Genomic DNA, 25,274 nt, shown 5'->3' with positions numbered 1-25,274 from the left:
AACTGACCCCAATTCTGTAATAGGATTGTCCCCACAAAGGGGCTTTATAACTTAATCAAAATTAATGTCTGATTTATGGTCCTTAGAAATTTACTTTCTTATATGATCCAAAAGACATGTATCAAGTTTCAAGTGAATACTACAGTATTTTCAAAGATATATGTTGCATGTTAAACTTTAAACAAAAATTTTTCTAAGTTTTAAAATTTCATAATGTAATCTGATTTGTTAATTATCTCGTGCGCACGACTTAGTTTTCTCGTTCCACGACAAAGTAACTCATGGCCACGACATAGTGTCTCGTGGCCACGACACAGTATCTCCTTCCCACGACTTAATTAGCTCGTGGCTACGACTTAGTAACTCGTGGCCACGACATTGTATCTCGTGCGTACGAGATAAATAAAAACACACACACAAGTCACCTTTGTGCCACCGTATCTTTCACTTATCTCAATTTGTTTGGTAATTACATTCAATTTTGATAGAATCAACATATTACTCTTCTTTAAATATATCTTTACCTAAAAAAATCAAATATACTGTCTCTAAGAGGCTGAATCAATAAGGAAGTTTCAGCTTACAAGCTCTCCAAACCTTTCAAAAAAAATAATCATTTTTGGGTAAAAAAAACATAACGTTATACTTTATCACATTACGTATGTACATTCAGCATTTTTGTTACGATACATGTATTGCGCCTATCAAGTAAGAAATTTTACATACATTATAAGCTATTATTATAAACATGTCTATAACCTTGTCAAGTTGTACACTGATAATTATATAAATACATTTTTTTCAAACGCAACTTTTCGGTCCTATATGTCAATCCTTGATATTATGCTGAAGTATTCCGGTTGAGATTTTTAAAACCGAAAGTAGTTTTTCAGATAATTTGAAAAACTTTCCAATTTCTGTTTTAAAACTTGAATTTATACTTTTATCATCTATTGTTCATCAACATTAACGTTCTATTCAACTTAAATTGAAACGGGATTAATTAAAAACAATTTAGAATGAGCAGTGTCAAGGAGTCAAGTCAAGTCAAGGAATTAGAAAATAGCAGTATAAACATAATCGATATGCCTGAGGCATTTACAGAAAGTGGACAATGTGACGATGAGATTACGTTAGTGTTTGATAACAGCAACAAACTTTATGTTTCGAAAAACTTTCTACGATACGCCTCGCCTGTTTTCATGGCAATGTTTGATCATGATTACAAGGAAAACAAGGAAAACAGCGTATCATTGACAGGGAAAAATTACGACGATTTCCTCGAATTTTTGCTTTGTATTCACCCGAGGATTTTTAAACCGATTACAGGTAAGTTCAGACATATCACATGAAAAATATAGAGAAGTGCAGAATTTACTAGATAAATTATTAAATATGACACATATCTGATTCTATTTATAATCTACTAATTTTTTGTAAACAATGGGTAAAAAATCTTCAAATAATAATTCTAAAAGACTTGCATACCTTATTTTTTCATGTTGTCAAAGCGATCGATTACTTCTCATATTTTATTATTTTGGAGGGTAGACTTAACAACTGCAATAATTGACAATCCATCGTATCATGTGACAATCAACAGTCACATAAATATTTATAATATGTATTACAATAATGCATACTTCTTATATTTATTTTCCATTATCATATCTGTTTTTATGCCCCCGGGCATATAGTACTTGAACCGTCCGTCTGCCCGTCTGTTTATTCGTCCGTCTGTCCATACGAGGTTAACCTAAAACGGCAAGTTGGATTTTTCTAAGTACTACCAATACCAATGGCTTCATACTTTTCACACTCACTAATCAACACAATGTTCATGATGTGGGCAAGTTACATAACTATGGCTTCCATCACTTAGAAAAATGAATTATTGGTTAACGTAAAAAGGCAAGTTGGATATATTTTAAGTTCTATCTCTACTAATAGCTTCAAAATTACAACACTTACTTATCAATACAAAGTACATGATATTGCCAAGTTATATAACTGTGCTCAGTTATTTCCCTTTTTATCACTTTAAAAATAGGGCCTTGTATGGTAAACCTATTCCGGCAAGTTGGATTAAGTTCATATTTGGTAGGTGGATACCATAAATGGTCTTCTAATTGTTGATGATGTAAGGGGTCAAGGTAAAGGTCACTGGTGAAAAAAGAAACCAACAACTTTAAACATTATTGCTCATACAGCCTTTATTTTTATAAGTTGATGCCATTCATAATTAATACAAACTGTTAAAGATCCCGTATGTTTTGTGATTGATATTGTTACTGTGCGTATACCACACTTGCAAAAAATATATATGTATATAATTAGACAAATAAAACAATTTTCAAACATCAAAGAATATGTAAAATGTGTACTGCAAATATTTGTGCACATTATATTTAATCAATAAATTATATGCATTCATTTCTAATTGAAAAATTTGACTTAGAATTTGTAGAAAATAAATTTCTAATTACCTCCCTTTATTTACATGAAGTTAAATTCGGTAATATCTTTATAAATAATGCTTATTGGAACTTACAATATTGACAAATCTTAATATGAGCATCAAATTTATGAAATAAAACCATGAAAAAAATGTGTTACAGGATCTTTAAGGAAGTCCTCTTCCTTGAGTTTAGTTAGGAGTCATTTGGGTCAATGACAAGGTCACCAATGTCAAAAATATATTTTTATACTTTTACAGGTGTATTAACCTTATTCTATTGACAGATGTCCCTTATATTTGGTAGGAATATGAAATCTGTGTGTGTTTCTTTCTAAGTATGGAGTTACTGGTCAGTTGGGCAAAGGTCAAAAGTGGTAAAAATAGATTTTTACACTTTTGCTCATACAGCCTTTATTTATGGACAGATGTTTTTCATATTTGGTAGGAAGATAATTTTGCATGGTGAACTTCTGATTGAGGTAAGGGCCAAAGGGTCAAAGTCACTTGTGCTAAAATAGATTTTTACACATTTGCCCATATAGCCTTATTTATTGATACATATATTTCATATTTGGTAGGAAAATAACTTGCATGGTTTCCTTCCTTTGTATGGAGTTAGGTGTCAGTGGGTCAAGGTCATCAGTGCTTAAAATAGATTTTTACACTTTTGCCCATGCAGCCTTTATCTATTGACAGATGTATTCCATATTTGGTAGGAAGATAAGTTACATAATATTCTTCTTTTTGATTGAGATAGTGGTCAGTGGGACAAGGTCAAGAATGCCAAAAATAGATTTCTACAAATATTGCTTATACAGTCATTATTTTTTGACTTCTGTTTTTTAAATTTGGTAGGATGATAACTTGCATGGTCTTCTTCCTTTGGATTGAGTTAGGGGTCAGTTGGGTCAATGTTACCAGTTGTTTGCAAACTATTTAATATTATTTTTGATTCAGGTTTCTTCCCTGAAATTTGGAGTAAAGGGGTAATTCTTCCTTTATACAAGAATAAAGGTGATATTAATGATCCTGACAATTACAGGGGAATAACAATTTTGAGCTGTTTTGGTAAATTATTTACATCTGTTGTGAATAGTCGGTTGAATAATTTTTTAGAATCTGATAATATTCTTTGTGAAGAGCAAGCCGGGTTTAGAAAGAAATACAGTACAGTTGATCATATTTTTTCACTTAAATGTTTAATAGATTTGTACTTGGCTAACAAAAGAAAACTATTTTGTGCTTTTATTGATTATAGAAAAGCCTTTGATTCTGTAAATAGACTTGCTTTATGGAACAAGTTATTAAGTTCAAATATAGATGGTAAATGTTTTAAGATAATACACAATATGTATGAAAATATTAAGTCCTGTGTTAGAGTCAGTGACCAATTTTCTGACTTTTTCTCAAGTCTGGCTGGCGTCCGACAAGGAGAAAATTTATCCCCAGTTTACTTTTTGTTTTTAAATGACTTGAACTCGTTCCTGTCTCAAAGATTTGAAGGTTTAAATTTCCTGTCTTACAGTGTTAGTAACACTTTAAGCACAGATGATTTTGAAGTTTATCTTAAATTGTTTATGTTGCTCTATGCTGACGATACAGCTATTTTAGCTGAAAGACCTAATGAGTTACAAAAAGCATTAAATGCAATGTCTATTTACTGTAATACTTGGGGTTTAAAGGTAAACACTGCCAAAACAAAAATTGTTGTGTTCTGTAAAAGTAAAAGGGGGTGGAATAATATTAATCCTCTAGAATTTGAGGGTAACATACTTGAGATTGTAGATTGTTTTGATTATCTTGGGGTTCAGTTTTCATTTAACGGAAAATTTTTAGGCACAAGAAAAAAACTGATTGATCAAGCTCGGAAAGCTATGTTTTCTGTGTTAACAAAGTCTCGGAAACTTTCTTTACCATTTGATATACAATTGAGTTTATTTGATGCAATGGTGGCTCCTATTATTTTATATGGATCCGAGGTCTGGGGAGTAGAAAATGTACAAATAATTGATCGTTTCCAATTGAAATTTATTAAATTAGTTTTCGGACTGAAGCAATCTACCCCATCATGTATGATTTATGGCGAGCTAGGAATATTGCCTTTGTCTTTGCAAATTAAGTCAAGAGTTCTGAACTATTGGGGCAAACTGATTAATGATAAAAAAGATAAAATTTGTTCTATGCTGTATTGCATGTCAAAGAAACTTTACTCTGATTTTGATGTTGATTTTCCTTGGTTGAAATTTGTGCATACTTCTTTAGATTCTCTCGGTCTGTCAAGTTATTGGATTTTTCAAACAGTTAGTTCTGTCCCACATTTTAAGAAAATTATTTCTGCTAGAATTAAGGATCAGTTTATTCAAGATTGGCAATCTCCTATTCATGAATCCAGTAAATGTCTGAATTATAGAATTTTTAAAACTCAATTTGGTTTTGAAAAATACTTTAACATTTTACCATCAGATTTAGCAATAGCGTTTTTCAAATTTAGATGTATGAACCACAAAATGCCAATTGAAACAGGTAGATTTTTTAATTTGGATAGGAGTCTAAGAGTGTGCTGTTTATGTTCTGATAATTTGTTAGGTGATGAATTTCATTATTTATTTCACTGTTCCTATTTTCAACACCTGAGAAAGACATATTTAGACATATCATTTTTTCATAGACCTAACATTATTAATTTTTCAAATTTAATGAATAGTGAAAGCAAAAATGTTTTATTCAATCTAGCAATATTCTGTAAGAAAATAATCTTTGTGCTTAATAATACATATTGATATATTTTTTTTCATTTTGATCTCATTCTCCGATTCTAAATTGTTAAGTATAAATATGTTATATTTTTATTCTATTTTTTTATTCTATTTTGTTCTCTTTTTTGTATGTACATAATTATGTTCATAACATTGCCATTTCAATTATGTATCACTTTACTTTGTTTTGTAAACATTTGTTATATTGTTGTTTTCTCACATGCCCAGTTGGGCCTTGAGATATCAATAAAAACTTGAAAACTTGAAGCTAAAATATTTTTTTTTCACTTTTGTCCATATAGCCTTTATTTATGGACAGATGTCTTTCATATTTGGTTTGAAGATAACTTGCATGTTTTCAGATTAAGTAAGTGGTCAGTGGGTCAATGTCAAGAGGGCCAATAATAGATTTCTACACATTTGCTAAAACGGCCTTTATTTTTGACTGATATTTTTCATAGTTAAAAGTATGAAAACTTGCATCCTTGGATTGAGTAAGTGGTTATTTGGGCCAAGGTCACCAGTGCTTAAAATATATTTTTACAGCTTTTTATCTAGCCTTTTTTTGTTGTTGTTTTACCAATGTCTCATACTAACAAGAAACATACATAAGGTGGTCCTTCAAATTTGGATCGAGTTTGGGAAGTAAATTCTTGCATTATGCATATATATGGAAATATTGTTACTTACAAGAATTTGAGTAGCGGGCATTTGTGTTTAACGAACATGTTCTTGTTTTTTGTGTGTCTGTTGTTGTTGTTGTTTCTAGACAAAAACGTTCTACGGATCGTGGAAATTGCAAACGAATATCAGGTGACATCAATCATAAAGAAATGCAAAGAAACTATGATGACTTGGTTACAGACTTTATTTGGTCAGGCAAGAACAAAGGGACATTATCTCTACCAAGCAGAATATCTCCGACCATGTCTTCGTATAATAGCAAAAGCACATGAATTAAGCTATAATGATGTAGTACAGTTTGCAGCAAAAACTATAGCAAAGTTTGGACACATTCTTTATAACAAAGGGCAGACACAGCCGCCATTGAATCCTTGGTGCAGCCCGTACATAACTGATAAAAGAGGAGATGAAACATATAGTGATATAAAAGAAGACTGTATGAATATGTTTCAAGAACTTTCTTTAGATATCAAATACAAAATAGTAACAGAAAGATTGCTCCTTCTAAACGAAGAATGTGATATTAAAGATTAATGTGAAAAAAAAAGAGAAAATAAATAAAAGAAATTGAAGTTGATGTAAAATAACGTTATTTCACAGATAAGATTATTTTCGAAGTTGACCAAAATGATGATAAATATACATGTTCGAACATTGTCATTCATTAAACTGGATAAAAAGGTATATATATTCATTCTAATATCGCCATTATGACATGCTATTGTGAACAAGTTCAGAACCTGGATCCAAAATGCTATACAATACAATAAAATTTGTATATGACTTCTTATCATCATTTCGTGTCATTTACACAGTCTTTGAAACAGTTTGGTTTAAACATATTTATTTAAGCTCGATTGCGAAACAAGTTCTTGCAACTCATATTAATCACTCCTGGAACCAATCAGTACTGGTGTCGTATGAAGAAAACATGGTCGTGACCCGAGTAGGGCTCGAACCCATGATCTCTGACAGGCAGACACCTTAACCACTAGGCCACCGCTCCCCTTAAACAGTTGAAGAAGAAAGGAGTAACTCTATGATCTATGAAGTTACCTCCACTAATTGCGTGTAACATGCGCGTTGTGTAAACAAATTAACACTGAATACATGCAGTTCGATTCTGATATGGAATATTTATGTAATTTTTTACAATGTCTCTTTATGAATATTGATAAACGAAAAATATCATTTCTTTCGTTTGAGCAACGAATTAGAAGGAAATTATTTTCCCTTAAGGTAACTATTCGTCGTCAGCGAGACATGGGTGCACGTTTCGTGCAGTATTTCGGTCTTTGTAAGTTCATTCAGCTTTGTGAAACCATCCGGTTTACATCGTTATTTTTTTTTTCAAAAATAGGAAGTAAATAATTATGAATAAAATATGTTTCATTCATAGGTAGAGTGTAAACAGATATGCAATTGTAAATTTGTTAAATTGTGTCAAAGTGTTTTTCTTTAAAATAGTAGATAAATATTAATGTGAATTATAAAATATGATGAAATATTGTATGCTTTGTTGTATCATCGGTTACCCAAGTCACGGGGGAGGAAGTGTTACACGAAGGATGGAGTTCTTATGATAACTTGTTTGGAATTCTTATGATAACTGTCAGGGAGTTCCTGGAAAACGTTACGGATTTCTGTGGAAAACTTTTCTATATACCTGGAGAACTCGCTTAAAAAATGGTTAATTTTAACTTTAAATGGGGAGTTTGAGGTGCTAAATTTAACTTTGATAATTAAGCTTGCCCTACATATTGTATTTTGTTTCAGAAAAAATCTTTTAGTCCATATTTTGTCGCCTTTTAAAAAAATCTGGTAGTTTTTAGAAAAATTACCAAATTACTTGCTAATTCGTACATATTGACCTTTTCATTTGTGACCTTCTTCGTTGCTATACTTAATTACATAATCACCTAATTATTATGGAGAGTTGCAAACATAAAGCCCAGGCTAATAAATTTATACCCGATTTTTCAAATGTTACGGAGTTCTTGCGATAACTCAAAATATGTCCTGGAGTTCTTATGATAACTTTTGTTACTGCCAGTGTGTTTTTGTGCTTAATCGCGGCACGTTTAAGCGTATTTTATAAGTCAATAAGTGTGTAAATCATTATGAAGCATAGTACGCTTATCATTTGCACAAAAATTTGGTTATATAACGTTGGTTTTGATCGTGTTTTTCAGTTCAAGAGATATTTTTCTTACATCCGTTTCTTGTGGTTTTTGTGTTTGTTTTGGTCTGTGTGTGTGTGTGTGTGTGTGTGTGTGTGTGTGTGTGTGTGTGTGTGTGTGTGTGTGTGTGTGTGTGTGTGTGTGTGTGTGTGTGTGTGTGTGTGTGTGTGTGTGTGTGTGTTTAATATTTAATGGAATGACTGTAAACATACTTGATGTAGAGCATTTACTTACAGGATAAAAATACGCTTTTGAATTTTAATACTCAAGCATGATTTCGTCATATATACATTATTCCTGGCAGTTTGAGAGAACCTATCGGTATGCATGTAAAATGGTTTTCAGCAAAATAGGAGGTAGTATGCACTACCTTTATCTAAATTTAATGAGGTGGGTGTCGTCTTTATGTATTCAACGGGTATTTCAATTTCTAAAAGGTATCAGTTTTTTTCATAGAAACGTATAAAGTTCTATGACAATGATATGACGATATAAAGTAAGTCTTCAAGTCATCGTAAAGTTCATGCCGTTTATTCTCTATTAAATCCAATGTAGCATCACGTGACGAACAGCAATTTCCATATTTCGGAAAATTACTGCATACATTTTTCTCCTAGTGGAAATTTTGCAACAACTTTTGCTGTAGTTGATTACAAAAATATATTGCCGAACTTCTTTCGCTCGAACCCGTAGGGCACGTGCAAATCTGTCGAAGAGATAGGTAGTAATCGGTTGATGTTTTATGCATGAAAAGATCATACATTTCTGTTGCATGGGTGTGAAGGATATCCCGGTTATATACGATACATGGTATATAATGATACAATTTACTTAGCCGCTTCTTTGAGGGAAGCCCAACTACTTATTGTCTGCTTTAGAAAGGCGGTTACTTAAAACATGTAACTGAGAAAAAAAGTGTAAAGTTTTAAACAATTTTTCCTTGCGGTTTTAAGCCATGTTACTGCTAAAATACAGGTGACCGCTATTTCAGGTTTTCCTGAAGATTTTGTTTGTTTGTTTGTTTGTTTTATTTTACGCCTTTTCCAACAGTATTTCAGTCATATGGGCGGGTAGTTTCCTAAACCATCGTTCCTGGAGAGTTACACCAGTACTAGACTACCTTCCTCCGTGCTAAACTACCAAAGCATCACCGGGGATCGAACCCACGCCAGAGATGTAACTGGATTAGAAGTCATCGACTCAAACCCCTCGACCACGGAGGCGGTAGTTCCTGAAGATAGCTTAGCACCTGTTTATCCTATGTAGACTGTACACCAACGCAGTTTCATGTCTTCTCCAGATATATATTGAATGATCGTGTTTTAATTTTGCCACATGGCCTCAATGTTACATTTGCGACGAACAGTGTACATAGAAACATTTAGTGCATTCGTTGGGTTTTATAATGTCAATATGATTTCGCACAAATTTAATTAGGAACTAAAACACGATCAAAACCAACGTTATATAACCAAATTTTTGTGCAAATGATAAGCGTACTACGCTTCATAATGATTTACACACTTATTGACTTATAAAATACGCTTAAACGTGCCGCGATTAAGCACAAAAACACACTGGCAGTAACAAAAGTTATCATAAGAACTCCAGGACATATTTTGAGTTATCGCAAGAACTCCGTAGCATTTGAAAAATCGGGTATAAATTTATTAGCCTGGGCTTTATGTTTGCAACTCTCCATAATAATTAGGTAATTAAGTATAGCAACGAAGAAGATCACAAATGAAAAGGTCAATATGTACGAATTAGCAAGTAATTTGGTAATTTTTCTAAAAACTACCAGATTTTTTTTTTAAAAAGGCGACAAAATATGGACTAAAAGATTTTTTCTGAAACAAAATACAATATGTAGGGCAAGCTTAATTATCAAAGTTAAATTTAGCACCTCAAACTCCCCATTTAAAGTAAAAATTAACCATTTTTTAAGCGAGTTCTCCAAGTACATGTTTATAGAAAAGTTTTCCACAGAAATCCGTAACGTTTTCCAGGAACTCCGTGACAGTTATCATAAGAACTCCAAACAAGTTATCATAAGAACTCCATCCTTCGTGTAACACTTCCTCCCCCGTGCAAGTGCTTCAGTTACAAATAACAATTTGATATTGAAAAATAGGCTGGGTTGTGTTTTATTCATTTAATATGACTACGTAGATCGAGGGAATAATTAATACACCACTGTATGAGTGTTTGACTCACTTATAAGCCCTATCATCGTTTTGTTTTTTATTTAGTTTAAATATTTTTCCAATGAACTATATACATGTTGAATTTCAAACAAAATACATTTAATGTCAACGAATTGATAAATAAAATAATTATATTGATGTTAAGCGATAACATAGTTGATCTCATGATCTTACGGTAAATTAACAATTTAAATTTAATGTACAATATATTTATCCTGATGTGACATGACTTCAGAGTACGATGGAACTGGCGTTTCTTCATAAGGCGGTGCTAGAGTATCACACTGTTCCAGTACAGGTGCTGACGGTCGTACTGGAGGACCAGTTTCAAACTCAAGACTGGATATATCTGTGTGTGTTCCTTGGTTATCGTTCATATAATAATTTATATCTGCGATAGATGGAGTAGAAGAAGAAAGTTCTAAATCTGTTGTATCTATTCTTTCTGAAGTCTGAACATTCTGCAACTAAAGTTAAATACAACGTTTGAAGTAATGACATGTTAAATTAGTTCTATCTGTTATAAATATACAACATGTACATTTTTAATCAACATACCTAAAGATAAAAAAATACGTAATCAATAAAGAAAATTCGAATGGTCATTTTGCTTATAATTTGTTTTACAAATATTCATTTTAATTTGTTGTACTGTTTATTTAATGTTTCGACTTCCTTACTTGATTTAAAGGTAAATTAAAACCAACAGATTCCTTTTTTTCGGGCATGATTATAGATAATCGAAAAGACGGAAGATCTATCGACCATCCTATATTCAGCTGGATGGTCTCTTCAAACATGACCTGGACTTGGTTAATACATAATTTATTTTAGTTCGATTGTGTAGGTTGTGTAGGAAGCTATAAGCTTATACACACACTTTCCAATCTGTTCCTGGAATCAACCAGTACTGAGCAATGAGTCTCAAGGAAACAACAACTTGACCGGGTTGAACTCATGCGGGTATCGATCATAAGATTACTAGTCTGACGTGTAATCCGCTCCGCCATGCCGCCAGTCTTATGGACTTGTTACCATAGCAGTCAAAGGCAAGTTATCCAAAATTAAAGATTTGAATCATTTTGTCACGAACGCTAATCAGTTAATATATAAATTTGCACTTACATGTAATATTTGAGTAAGTCGTGTTTTGATATTTTGCTGACAGGTTCCACCTATGACGTCTTCCTCTTCTGCGTCTTCTCCTTTCTTATACTGATGGTAGAAAAACTTTAGAGCAAATAATACTGCTATCCCAAGTAAACCACACAATAAATATTGTATGATTTTGCTAGATTTCCCAGGTTTATGTTGCACAGAGCAGACGACATCATTGAAACGCTTGCATATATATTCACTGTCGAAACAAGCGTCTTTTAATTTCGATGAATTTCTAATAGAACAACCAACACCTTCTGGACCTTCACAGGCACCTGCTTAAAGTTAGTATTAACTAATAAATGATTGAAATATCATTTGACAAGTATATTGATATTCTTAGGAATACTTATATAAGTTGCTAATTGTTTTGTATAGTAAAAATGCCAATTAAACAGCTCATTATGATTAAGTCATTTACGTACAGAAATTTATCTAAAGTGTGGACCTGAATTATGCTCCAGTTCTACTTTGCCTGTTTAATTACGAGTGCTTTCCAAATTTGATTCAGCGATAAATGAATTTCAATCAACTAAATTGTAAAAGGAGAACATGATTGTGCGACAGCCAGTCCGAAGTACTCACACCCTAACAAGTGACTTGAGTTTTATGTTGTAAATATACAACAAAATGACATTATGTTTTTACGATCACTAAAAATATCATTATTCCGTACCTCCATGAAAACTGGAATAAATCAGGGTGAAGTTTGCTGGATGCTGTTTTTCTTGTTTTGAGCGTGTAAATGAGATTTTCATGACACTGCCTTCCGTCATAAACAGACAGTCATCTCTATTTGTAAGAACAAGATTACGACCACATAAAATGTCAGAAACACCTAGGAGAAAATATTAAAGGAATTGAAAGATTTATTGTTTTTTATCATCGCCATCATCATGATTGTCGTTATGATAATCATAATCATCATTATATTTTGTTTGTCATCATCGTCTACATAAAAACATCATTCATGTCACCATCACTATCATCATCATTATAATTGTTATTATTATTTATTATTTATCTGAAATGGATTTCGTAGAGTTCGCACATTCGTCAAACAAACTTATGTTGATAAACCTACATTCATTTGGCAAGAAATAGTTTGAGAAATAAAACATTATACTATGTTTTGCTGAGTGAAGACGGTTACTGCTGGATGTAGTAACCAAGGTAACCTGGCAGGATATGACGTCAGCTGGTAACTTGGCGTTATTGAATTCAAGTTGTCCAGATGTAACGTTTATTGTAGAGCCGCAGAGGCCGTGCATATAATCTGTAGATGAAATATAAACAATAAAACATTTCGTAACAATATTTTTTGTAACTTTTGTTGTTGCAACAGTTTCAATGTTAAATAACTATAGAATCTTGATTTCATTATATATCGTTCTATAAATATAATATAATTGTAAAACAGCTATCAAATGTTAAAATGTAGAGAAATTGATAAACAGTTCACTTACATTTTAATGTATGCTATTACCATATATGACTAAAGAAACTTGTTCGCTTGACAAGATATGGTTTAATTTTTTCTTGTAAATACATGTAAAATATTTTGCTAAATATTATATTTGCTATATGCTAAACAATCATCCCGTGTGCATTTCGTGTTATTGTAACGACTACTTTAAAGGCCCATTATGCACAAGAAATGCTTTCAAAAGCTTTTTAGTGTACTTGTATAGTTACTAAAAAGGTACTCATAGGCCAAAAACTCAGTTTCTTTTGATGCTTCCTGGTAATTTATTAGATCAGTTGTATTGTTTATAATGTTTGGAGGTCTTAATACTAATTTGTTTAAATTTTTTCTTTTATAGCAAATAGTATAACATTTAGCGCTACTTTCTTCACATAACATGTTCTAAAACCACTATTTACACATTCTAAAACTGAGGGTTGTCCTTTCCAAAGAAATAAAAAAGTTCATTCGTTTCTAAGACATAATGTTCTGGTTCAAAAAGCATACGCACACACACGCTCACCAACACACATGCGCGCGCGCACACAACACACACACACTTAAAAGATTAAACTTAAAAGATCCGCCCTCAAACTTAACTTGAAATGAAAATAAGAATAATATATACCTGATGTTGTGTAAATGAAAATTACAGTTAAATGTTAATATAAGTATTACTGAATTACTGAGGTAGAAAATAACAAAACGATATGTTTTTAAAAAAAACGGCATCTTTGGTGGTTCTTCTTCCTTGCATCACCCCTGTCACTTATCAGTAACTTTTAACACATTTGATACTTTTAAAATTATCCACGAGAGTGGACAAGGGCGGGGCAAGTGGAGTGCTGGGTAAGCCTGGCGCATCGTATGGTCCCACCCCTACCCACCTTCAATTGTCTGAGGAAACAAATACTTACATGATTGTAAACAATATCCATCACCAAAAACGTAAAACAATATCAATATCCTATAAACCTCTTTAATCATATTTATTCGTTCTTCACAATAGCTAAAAATAGTTGAAAATCACACATATAAAAAGTAAATACAATTTGTACGAAGTTTTAATTTCGTATATACCTTCATTTGATAAATTAAAAATAAAAACAACTTGTATTATAAACAAGCCTTTATTTAGTCACACGTCCAAGTGCCTAGAGACAGACATTTTCGTTGTTTTAACTTCAACAAAACTGACAGTTAGTCTAGGTTTTTATTTATAAATAAGTACACCATGAATGGGTTTTGACCAGTGACGGTTTTGAGCTGAGTCACAGTATATGTATCATAACGCGCACGTGAATTATAGCGTGTTTTATACCTTTAAAGTCACATTATGCCTTAGAAATAATTGTTGTTGTTTTTTTTTTTGCTTCTTTAGAAAGGACAAACATGGGTTGAGTAATGTTTAAATGATGGTTTTAAAAAAGTTAGACGTTTGTTACCTGAAGAAAGTAACGATAAATGTGAAATTATCATAAGAGTAGCAAAATCTAAGCAAAGTAGTATTTTGACTTCCATGCAAAATAAACAGTTCCTTTAACTGTACTTAAAGCCTCGGTCTCACTTACTCCCGGCAGAGCCCAGGACCATCCCGGTAAGTTACCGGGATGATCCGGGACGATCCGGGATGAAATTATTGTTGCGGTCACACTTACCCCGGCAGCACTACGGTAGTTCCCAACTAGTCACCCAGGATGCACTCCGGATCATCCAGGCAGAGCCCAGGTGAAGCTACGGTTCATGCCGGTGCTTCCCCGGTCGTTCCCGGATGACGCCGGAAGAGCCCCGGTTGACCAAGGCAGAGCCCCGGTCGATCCAGGCAGAGCCCCGGCAGAGCTCAGGACGATCCAGGCAGAGCCCCGGTAGAACCCCGGTGGATTGAAAACGCCCGAAAATGATAACTTTGATACATAATTTTTATTTAATATAATATCTATTGTTCCAGAATAGTAATTCATGATGATTTTCTGAAAAATCCTTATGCCATACTGGATATAGAAGGGAAATGGGAAGGCTTTTAATACAAACAAGTTCAATCATCACAAATTGTCCTTATTTTTTTTAAATGATCCGGGCTTTGCCGGGGCTCTACCGGGATCAACCGTAGCTCTACCTTTATCCTCCGGGGCTCTGCCTGTAGTTACCGGGGCTCTGCCGGCATATACCGGGGCTCTACCGTAGCTCTACCGTAGCTCTGCCGGCTTTATCATACCCCGGATCATCCCCGGTTTGTGCCGGCAGAGCTACGGTGCTTTCCCGGTATCACCCCGGTCGTTCCCGGCAGAGCTAAGGATGATGCCGGAAAAGCTATACCTTCCCGGATCATCCCGGACCACCCCGGTGATATTAAATATTTTATTCCATCCGGGATCGAATGCCGGATGTTCCCGGATCATCCCGGATCATCCAGGACGTTGCCGGCATAGTTACGGATGTACCCCGGTTGTTCCCGGTCGTACCCCGGTCGTTCCCGGATCACCCCGGACGTCTACCGGGGCTCTGCCGGGGCTCTGCCGGGATGTAAGTGAGACTGTAGCTTAATGTCAAAAAGCAACATATGAAAAAGTTGTGTAATGAGCAACATTTTATATACTATAAAAATATGCTAAGATTAAAAAGCTTTTGAGAAATAAGAATTAAAGCATTTCTAAGGCGTAATTTGCCTTTGAATGCTTTATTTTCATTTTATTTACTCTAATAGATAAAACTTTTACCTGATTTCTCAACAGTACAGTTATAATCATCTCACATTTCTGCATATATGTTTGCAACATGCAAATGAACTTCTCGCATCTTTATTGTATGATAGGATATTTTCAATTAACCAATGCGTGGAAATTGAACTAATGTTTTTAAATTCTAACCTATACAGTTCAACATATGTACTTCTGAACTCGGCAAATGTAGGTTCAACCACCCCGTCCCCGTTCTCGCCGCCCCTGTCCCCCGTCCCTTGTTCCATAAAAAAGCGGATTCAACAGTGGAAGCTTGCTTATAATGTGAAAGATTTACCTACAGTATTTATAAATCTGATAATTTAATCCTCAAAAATTCTTTAAAATGACATTTGTGTTTCGTTAAAATTGTTTACTTTATTTACTGTTTGATAGAACAAAAGTGTATCTATCGAGCATACTATTAAAAAAGTATGAGTTCCTTTATCATTGTATCATGATTTAATCTGAACATTCACATACTTTTTTAATGTATTTTATTTTAGTTGTCGTCGGATGCCTGTAACATTTTATAAAATCTTAAAAGTATACAATCTGTATGATGATCATTATCCATTGAAAATGTAAGAAATACAATGTACTTGTAAAGAGTTATATCCTTTTGGACGAAACTAATAAATTGTTCGAGCGAAAATACCGACAAACTATCTGGTAAGGTTTACAGCATGTTATATGAAATGAATACTTTAAACAATGTTAAGTCCCAATGGATCGAAAATGTTAGAAATTTGTTATGTTCTTCAGGGTTTTCAGGAGTATGGTACTGTCAGAGTTTTTAAATGAGAAATGGCTGATTGGGTCAATTTGCCGAAAGTTAAAAGATTAATAGAATCTATCATTGGGTTAGATAGAGGATAGGGAAATCCCAACCCGAGCCGGGTGATCGGTTCCATCGGGAACGAGCCTTGGCGAGTTCCCGATGGAACCGATTGCCCGAGGGTTGGGATTTCCCTATCCTCTATCTAACCCAATGGTTGATTATTTTTCTCACTCACCTGAACACACAAATATCAGTGAATCTACTTGCTACGCCCATTACAACGTACCTAGTTTTGAAAAGGGGCGGGGCTTAGGCACCTGACTTTCTATGATTAAAAAGCATTATGTACGTCCGCAAAAAATTCTTCTGACCAAGTTTATGTGTGAAAAATTTAATGAAAATAAATTCATATGAGACCCCTCATGAAAAAGCAAGGTTATCATGATGAAACACATCGATATTAAAAACGGAAAGTGCCATAATATAAGTGTTTATAAGGAATTCAGTCCATACTTCAATGGTTGACAAAAAAGCGTTTACCGTTTGCAAAGATTTTTCTACTTTTGGGTTATTTTGGCCGAATATTCAATTAAAATATATCAAAATGAGATTCGTCATCAAAAAGCATCGTTATCATAACAAAAAACATGAATGTTTTTCAGGCAAAGTGTCATAATATCCGATTTTACGAAGAACGTTTCGATATTTTAAAGTGTGCTATTTTTAGTAACGGATCGTTATTGGAAAGGGCGGATCTAGGTAGAGTAGGACTCATTGCAGTGTGAAAGTTAATATCAATCTATTTTGATTCCGTAGACAATTTAATAGATAAGCTTACAAATTTTAATACATTTTGACCTTTTGACGTTTAATATTTGTTAAAATAGGAGTGAATCGCGTATTATTTAGAACTGCTGCACGTTGAGTGTGAGATAAGCCCATGTGAGATAAGATTTTCCAACACCGCTATTTTTAGTAACATTTAAGGATTTTTCTATCTGGTTAGTGAGAAAATTTTATACAGAAATGGCGCTCTGATATACAATTAACATCAAACACGAATATTTACAAAGGTATTAAAACTGAGTTTGGTAGAAGTGCTTATATCAAGATTTTGTCATCTAGGCGAAGCTCATCAATTATGCGTTTTTTACCAGAAATCATAGGCTACCTGTGGAAACAGGAAGATGGCAGGGTATACCTTCTTCTGAAAGAAAATGTTCCTTTTGTAATGATGATGTAGGTGACAAATTTCATTATTTGTTCAAATGTCAAAAGTTTTTTGTGAAAAGAAAAAGGTATTTAAAACGGTATTTTTATGTTAATCCAAATTTTTTCAAATTAGAAGAATTGTTTAGTAGTGAAAATAAAAGTTTACTGAATAAACTTAGTATTTTTATCGAAATTATATCTAAAAATTTGTAACACTGATATGCCTGGATTGCTTGTTTACTTGAAAAAATATATTTATTTGCTATAGGTATGTTTATTTGTAATGTTACATATATGATTTGGATATGTTTGTCATTCTCTATTTACATAGCACTTGTTAATATGCCGCCATTATTCACTGTAATTATTATAAAACGATGCTCATGTTGTTTACTTGATGTAAACCTAAGATGGAAATAAAAGTTTGAAAGTTTGAAGATCTAGTAACGTGAAAATGAAGTTTTAAGATGTCGCGTTTTATCCGCTGCGTAAAGGGCAACAACTGATAATGTTTGTTTTTATATAAAGATAGTTCAGTTAACTCCCTTCAGTATTAGCGAACATGTTTGAACCATACTGCGAAAATTTCAGCATCAATATTGCCAATATTTTGTCCGGATATCTATAAAAACAAAGCATCAGTTTTGAATAATTCAAGACAGTATGTCAAAGTTTCAGATGATAACAAGCGAGTGTTTTTGATTTAAAATACAATGGTAAAAGAGTTAAAGAACAATGAGTCAAAGTTTGGCATTGTCAATTGTTTAGATCACCTTTTATCTGTGTAAATATTGCATCACAAGATATCAACTTTTGCTCGAGTATCGTCACCCGCAATCCATATACGATTATATGTATAAATACATGTTACGATGTACAATGTATGTATGACTTATTCCAGATGATTGTTAGTACTGTTGCAACTGAACGATTTTTAATCATTCGGAATATACCAATTTCTCTGCTTACATTATGTACATCATGAGATGTCGGCTTCTATTGTTCGTGTAGTTCTAATTTGCATAGTTGTGAGATTTGTAGTGGCATTTTTACAGGCCCATTGTACATATTCTTAATTATCAAAAGTTTTTTTTATTTTTCGTGTCCAGTTATAGTTTCCATAAAATAGTACATTTGAAATTTACCCGAGGCGTATTTTGCTTCTGTTGTTTTGTTTTTGTTTTTTTTTTTGTTTTTTTTGCAATTAATATAGCTTTCGAGATTAAGTAGTTTTATGGAAGTCAAATTTGTTTACATTTTACTATCTTTATGACGAATTAATTTACATTCAGCACTATATGTCAAACAATGCGCATCTAACATGCTTTTAAAAGTATTATTTTAAACATTTTAAAACGGATGTTGTCCTTTCTAACGGACAAATTTATTCGTTTCTGAGGTATAATGAGCGTTTAAAAAAGTTACACGTTTTTATTTCTCAAATTCCATGCGGCGATTTGCTTTTGAGGACAACATATTGTAACCAAATAACAATTTAACGAACAGTGAAATGTTTACACACTTTCGGAGGTTGTATATTAACACACGAAATGTAAATTCGGTAATATCTTTACAAATAATGATATTTTTTTACTTACAATATTGATAAATCTTCCTTTGAGCACCAGATTTATGATATAAAACTGTAACAAATTTCAGTTACAAGATCTTTAAGCTAAAGTGTTTTTAATGAGGAAAGAAACCCAATCAAGAAACTATTCTGAAAAAAATGTTTCAGCCTTATGATACTAAATGACTTCCAGGATGTACGCATGTTCACTGTAGGTGTTCGATTTATGACACTTTATAGTGGTCTACAAGGAGATGCAAAATAGAATATTGTTGTTAACATTTATGTCAAGTAGTTTCATTTCCACTTCCATAAGTTCATAAGATACAGACCGGACACGTACCTGTCAACAGACGGACGGATGGGCTACCATGTGCATAACAATATATTTTACGCCGATTTTTTTCAAGCGTAGATAAAAGTGCATATTTCGTTCCAATCGAAAGACTTCGCCTAACATAACGTCCAAGCCATTGATAGATCCATATATAAAAGATTTAACCAGAATTTTTGACATGACTGTGTCGCTTTATTCTGGAGAAATTCTTAGTGAATCCAGAAATTTTATAATTAGTATTAGGCAAGGTCAGATATCTTTGCTTTATCGAGGAATAAATACTTCCGACACTTACAGTGGATCACAAAGTTAAATTTACGGTCGAATATGGATTGAAGACATAACATTGAAAATAAAAGACACAAAATCTAAAGAATTGATACAATTTAATGATGTAAGAGCGTATAAATTTATTTTGATTCAGAAAATTCAAAGCAAAACCCAGCATGCTTTCTTTCGGGTTATGCTGATTTGACTTAAATACAAATGGTGTATACATAAAAATATGCAAAATACATTATAATATAGATAATTTGAGCACATGTAGAATACTGTAGATATGATATAAAATTGGTTAAAGGCCCATAATGCCTCAGAAATGATATCGTTTTTACTTCTCAAAAACTTTTAATTTTTCGTATCTTGTAACAGTTTCCCAAAAACTACTCATTATTCAACTGTTAAACATCTCACATGGTCTGAAAACATTATTAAAACATTACTAAACACATGTTTCATATTTCGAAAGACTTAAAGAAAGAATAAATATGGATTTCTGAGGCATAATGTACATTGTACCTAAATAAAAGAACATAAAAGTTTATGTAAGATTTAATCGTTTACAGTCAAAGTGAGAAACCCTAGTTGCAAATGAAAATAAATACTCTATGAAAAGAACTTCATTCTTGCTGGTTTAAAAATGTAGATTTGAACTGAATAAACTTGTGGTAAATATTTAACTGTTTAAAACCTATATACTAAAGGTGTGTCCGTTTTATAACAGGTAGATTTTTACATTAATTTTATAATAGTTATAGCAATAAAGAGATATAAATGGAAAATGTCATATAACAAAAAAGTAAAGAAAGCTATCAAAATATATTATGCAGACTCCAGGGTAGATTCCTGACCCTCGTGTTCGATCAAATAATCCTGAATTTATTTTCATTGTTTAATGAAATTAGAACTGTTGGAATTAGACTAAAATTGTATATAAACAAAATGTAATAAAATATTTTGAGATGAAATTGAAGGATAACTTTACATATATAAAAAAATCGGATAATATTAAGGATAAATATTAGCTTCAATATAAATATTTAAATTAACATGTAGATTACTTATATCTTGTTCAGTTTTAATAAAAGTAATTCATCCTACAGTATTTGAAGTACACTTTTATCAAGTTAATATTGAATGTTTAGTCTATGAGGATAAACAATGATTTTTTTTTTGTTTTTAGATTTTTTAAAACTTTTTTTATTGTTCCTTAAATGTTAGAGAACACGGGGCCTGGATATATTTAATGGTTACTTCTCTTAGTCAGAATTACATTTGAAAAAGTAATCATCAATAGAAATGCGGTTCAGACAAATAATAATCAATTCTTAATCAGTCACAAAACATAAAATTCCGCCGACAATTTTCAAAAGCATCAATAAATTACATTTACCTCGTAAAGAAACTCTAGTCAACCTTTTTGGATAAGAATAGATAAATTTTGATGTTAAACGTAATGATAAATGTGTTCTATTACAAATGTTCGCAATACTTAAATGAATTAGACAATTTTGACAATGTTGTTTGTTCATGGAGAATATATATGCATGTATTTTGCTGTTTGTAGTTATAAGCATGATGTTCACTTCATAATACTGTTTAAAATCAAGCTAAATACAAAAAAGTGATAATCTTTTAAAATGAAATATTGATTAACAGCAAATCATGTTCTATTTAAGGTTCTACTTTTTGCATTTTTTAAAAAGAAATCCGCATCTCTCCTGCTAATTTAACATAGTAACTGTAATATCATAAAATCGTTTCCGGTTGAAGTCACTAAAATTCACCTTTAGTTCGCTTTGCAATAAATATACTAAGTACAGATTTTTGTCAAATTCTTTGGCTAAATATTTCCTCAACTTCAATCCTTCATTTAGATATTTCAATATTCATGCCTCGCTGTCTTCAAAAGAACTTTGCTTATATCGCCCGACGTTTGCTATATAGTCATAGTAATACGGCGGAGGGACAGCTTCGTCATAATTTGGTGGCGAGACAGGCATATCGTTGTGTTCATCGTCAATTTCACTTGCCACCGTATATGTATCACTAGAATTTATCCCGGTACGCGCACTCAACGCGTTCCTTATATCACTAACACTATGTGCGTTTTCTTCATCACTATCTCTTTGCCAATTATGAGTAGAGCTGTCCATGTCTGCACTTTGTGAATCGCCAAAGTTAATCACATTTTGTGTATCACAGCCACTTACGACAGACCCCATATCGTTTTCATTTTGTACAGACTGCCTCACAGATACGTGGTCTGTCGGCAAAACTATAGAATCACTTTGTGAATCCCAGTCAGATTCTGAGTCAATTCTTAACGCAGCCTGTGTATCACAACCACTTACGACAGACCCCATATCGTTTTCATTTTGTACAGACTGCCTCATAGATACGTGGTCTGTCGGCAAAACTATAGAATCACTTTGTGAATCCCAGTCGGATTCTGAGTCAATTCTTAACGCAGTCTGTGTATCACATCCAAAAAATTTAAATTTCTAAAATCCAAATTTTTGAACGTTTTAATCTGAAACATTTCCACCACCCTCATCTAGTGTCCCCTTTTAAATCTTTACTGATTTAACCCACCACCACCATCTCATTTTGGGGGTACCATTCTCTTTTTGAAATTTGAATGTGCACCAAAATTTAGTTCAAACTGAAAAAAGTGTTGATTTTACTTTGGCCCCAAATTAAAAAGGTCTGGGGTTCGGGTGCAATAATTATCAGAAAGTTAAAACAGAAAAAATAAATTTTTAAGTTAAAAAATTTTAAAAAGGAATTTCCTGTTTTATTTTTCCGGGTTTCTATTAATCCCGGGTAAATTAAATGTTTTGGTATCCTGTATTATTAGTAGCCCATTTTAAATTCATCACAAAAATTTTTTTAAATATATAAAATTATACCCATTTGCAGTTTGGGAAAATGTAAAAAAACTCTAAAAGGGCGGGGTAAGGGTTGGTTTTTTTCCAAAAACAAACCCGTCTTCTAAAGGGGAGCCGGCTCTTCGGGGTTGGCATATAGGGAATATGAAGGGAAGGGGCCTGGGTTGGGTTAGGGTTTCTTTTAAAAGACCCCGGTTCGATGTAAATTTTTGTAAATTTTATTCCAAGGTCTTTAGGGGGAACCCGGGCATTAAAAAAAGGGGATTTGGGTTTAAACTTGACTTTCATCACAGCAAAAGCCCTGTGTTTTTCAAAGGGCGTCGTTTGTTAAATATGTCGTCTTCTTTTTCCCTTGGATTGTTTGATCGCGCAGCGACTTCTAAAAAAATTTCCGGAAAGACGGGGTTTAGGTAGACGGGGATAAGTTCCCCTTTAAAAAAAGGAAAAATGAAAAGGGTAAACAATTTGAGGCATGAATAAAACCTCGTAAAAATATTGGCAAACAATAGTTAAAATGATCTTGCAAAGCCTTGTTAACAAGCGGCATTGAAACACTTCTGTAAATTAAAAGCAAATGGGGAAAAAAAGATATGTATTAAAACAATTTTCTGCCCTTGATTATCCTTGAGCTTCTTAGGTAATACTCATTAATTGCCAAGTTTCAAATTGTCAAATCATCCAGCATTTTTGTGCAAAATTAGACGCATATAATTTTTAATAATTTAAACAGTGACAAACAATGGCGCCACATAATACAAGAACTATTTGTATGATATCATACAAGAGCAACACATACCGTTTTACAACAACAATTGGTACATTTCAGTCTCATATTGCGACATGAATCTTCTGTAGATGGAGGCGTTTCTACATTTCTGTTTTGGCCCATTTTTCCTATTGATTTAAGGGTAGATATGAAATATGCAAATACATGCAAATTAACGATTAACACGTATTTAATAATGGTCGGCCGCGAAAACCCAATACCGAGCGACTCCATTGTATCCTTCGTGTCATCGTCACAAATTGTAATCTACGGTCACCGCAAGCGTTTATGCTATCTGAGCAATTGTAGAGGTAAGGAAAATTGGCAGTGTCCGTTTACTGCAAGAAAATTGAGATGGCTAAATGATTTTCGCTGGACAGGTTCCTGAAAGATAAGTAAATAATTTGAATTGTCTTAGAAGCAGAAGCGTACCATAATTATATTAGTTTTCATATTAATTTATTTCATTTCTCATAATTTTCCAAACCATCTTTTTGTGTTCATTTTTAACAACCCTGTGTTACAATATATGCACGGTGGTTATTAAAAACATAACAAAATTTAAAAAGACATTTTCTAACTGTGACAATGTTTGCAAAAAAAATAACAGCACCAAAGTACATACTCTGTGTGATATTGAAAAATTAACTTCAGACGGGAAGTGCACCTCTAATACATTTTCCAATGATTCTGCAAGTTTACATGTACTTGTAATCGAAACTTTTACCAGTTGTTTGAAATAGACATTAAGACGTCAAACGGGAAAATTCAAAACCCATACATATAATCTTGAAGCCCTAAACAATAAAGAAACGTACAGTTAGTTATTGAGCAAATGTTTTAATTGAGATACGAACTAATATAGATGTTTTATTATCGAATTACATTAGCAATTTTTGGCACATATTTCAATAAAAAAGCTGTCCAAGAGCAGAAAAAGAAATAATTTGGTTTTTCAAAGAACCCTCCTCTAATAAGAATGCCAATCAAAGCGTCACTGGATATGTTTTTGTTTTTTGTTTAGGCTTTCATTTCAAGTAACACATCCCAGTAGTAGATGATTTGTAAATATTGGGGCTATATGCAACCCTTTCAGGTGTTTAATGTTTAATAAATGTTGTTGTTGTTGTTGGGTTGGATATAATATAAATTAAGGTGCCACTCGACATATATTACAAACGTATTTTAAGGGGCCCACTCCTGTAATGTTAAAACGATTATATTTGGTGTCCCGCTCGCGCATATATAAAACATATTTAAAGTGCCCACTCGCGTTACCATTAAAACGTTATTTAACACCTGAATTAAAGGGTACCGGCCTCGGTTGCATGTATACGATATACTAGTATTTCAGATGTTCCACTGGTGCATCGGGGAAATTTTTGTAAAACTCTTCCCCAAATCAGTAAAAGCAACGGAACATTTAAAAACAGTTTAGGGAACAAAATAAAGGAAGCCCCTACCGGTAATTTATTTTATGGGTTATAGATTCTTAAACCCTTGAACAATACCTTGCTGACGTTACCTATTCCCGTCCAAAGACAGAAACGTTCATCGAAATCACAACCACTAAAATTCAAAATTTGTTAAAAAAAACATCCACTTTGTTTCCCCCAAAAAATCGACGCTGGCCGGTGTTATAGTAAGAATTGCAATTCTTCTATACTCGACCGTTGAAACTGGCCCCAACGTCGAAATACACTTCACCTGCGGTGTCTTTAATGTTCTTTACATATTTAGTTCCACAGAATAAATTCATGTTCCCTGAATAACAACATGTTAATTAATGAAATGAATGTAAAGATAGCTTAAT

The 25,274-nt window shown here is 32.9% G+C and overlaps 2 protein-coding genes across 3 annotated transcripts; one reads left to right on the top strand and one right to left on the bottom strand.

Annotated features, from left to right (window-relative positions):
• The first annotated feature begins 833 nt into the window (after positions 1 to 833).
• Positions 834 to 7,407, top strand: LOC132745177 (uncharacterized). The gene is made up of 2 exons (XM_060734006.1): positions 834 to 1,329; positions 5,984 to 7,407. Exons 1-2 carry the CDS (start codon positions 1,020 to 1,022, stop codon positions 6,430 to 6,432), a joined length of 759 nt encoding a protein of 252 aa, XP_060589989.1. The 5' UTR covers positions 834 to 1,019; the 3' UTR covers positions 6,433 to 7,407.
• A 2,745-nt stretch (positions 7,408 to 10,152) lies between these two features.
• LOC132745175 (uncharacterized) lies at positions 10,153 to 14,168 on the bottom strand. 2 transcript variants are annotated; one of them, XM_060734002.1, is made up of 4 exons: positions 13,826 to 14,168; positions 12,120 to 12,719; positions 11,411 to 11,718; positions 10,153 to 10,752 (listed from the first exon to the last, which is right to left on the bottom strand). In XM_060734002.1, exons 2-4 carry the CDS (start codon positions 12,217 to 12,219, stop codon positions 10,480 to 10,482), a joined length of 681 nt encoding a protein of 226 aa, XP_060589985.1. In that variant the 5' UTR covers positions 12,220 to 12,719; positions 13,826 to 14,168; the 3' UTR covers positions 10,153 to 10,479. The 2 variants fall into 2 exon arrangements, with proteins under 2 accessions (XP_060589985.1, XP_060589987.1); XM_060734004.1 differs by having other exon boundaries at positions 13,989 to 14,168.
• Positions 14,169 to 25,274: the final 11,106 nt, after the last annotated feature.

The sequence above is a fragment of the Ruditapes philippinarum genome, unplaced genomic scaffold (genome assembly GCF_026571515.1).
Source record: "Ruditapes philippinarum isolate M1 unplaced genomic scaffold, ASM2657151v2 ctg9439_1_1_1_1, whole genome shotgun sequence".
Classification (NCBI taxonomy): Eukaryota; Metazoa; Mollusca; class Bivalvia; order Venerida; family Veneridae; genus Ruditapes; species Ruditapes philippinarum.
Note: the sequence above shows the minus strand (reverse complement) of the source record. Positions and strands in the feature narration are given on the sequence as shown.

Coding starts and splice junctions, on each gene's coding strand:
- LOC132745177 (XM_060734006.1), top strand. CDS start 1,020: ATGAGCAGTGTCAAGGAGTCAAGTCAAGTCAAGGAATTAGAAAATAGC. Junction 1,330..5,983: donor GATTTTTAAACCGATTACAG/GTAAGTTCAGAC, acceptor TGTTGTTTCTAG/ACAAAAACGTTCTACGGATC.
- LOC132745175 (XM_060734002.1), bottom strand. CDS start 12,219: ATGACGGAAGGCAGTGTCATGAAAATCTCATTTACACGCTCAAAACAA. Junction 11,719..12,119: donor TTATTCCAGTTTTCATGGAG/GTACGGAATAAT, acceptor AACTTTAAGCAG/GTGCCTGTGAAGGTCCAGAA. Junction 10,753..11,410: donor GACTTACTCAAATATTACAT/GTAAGTGCAAAT, acceptor ATTTAACTTTAG/TTGCAGAATGTTCAGACTTC.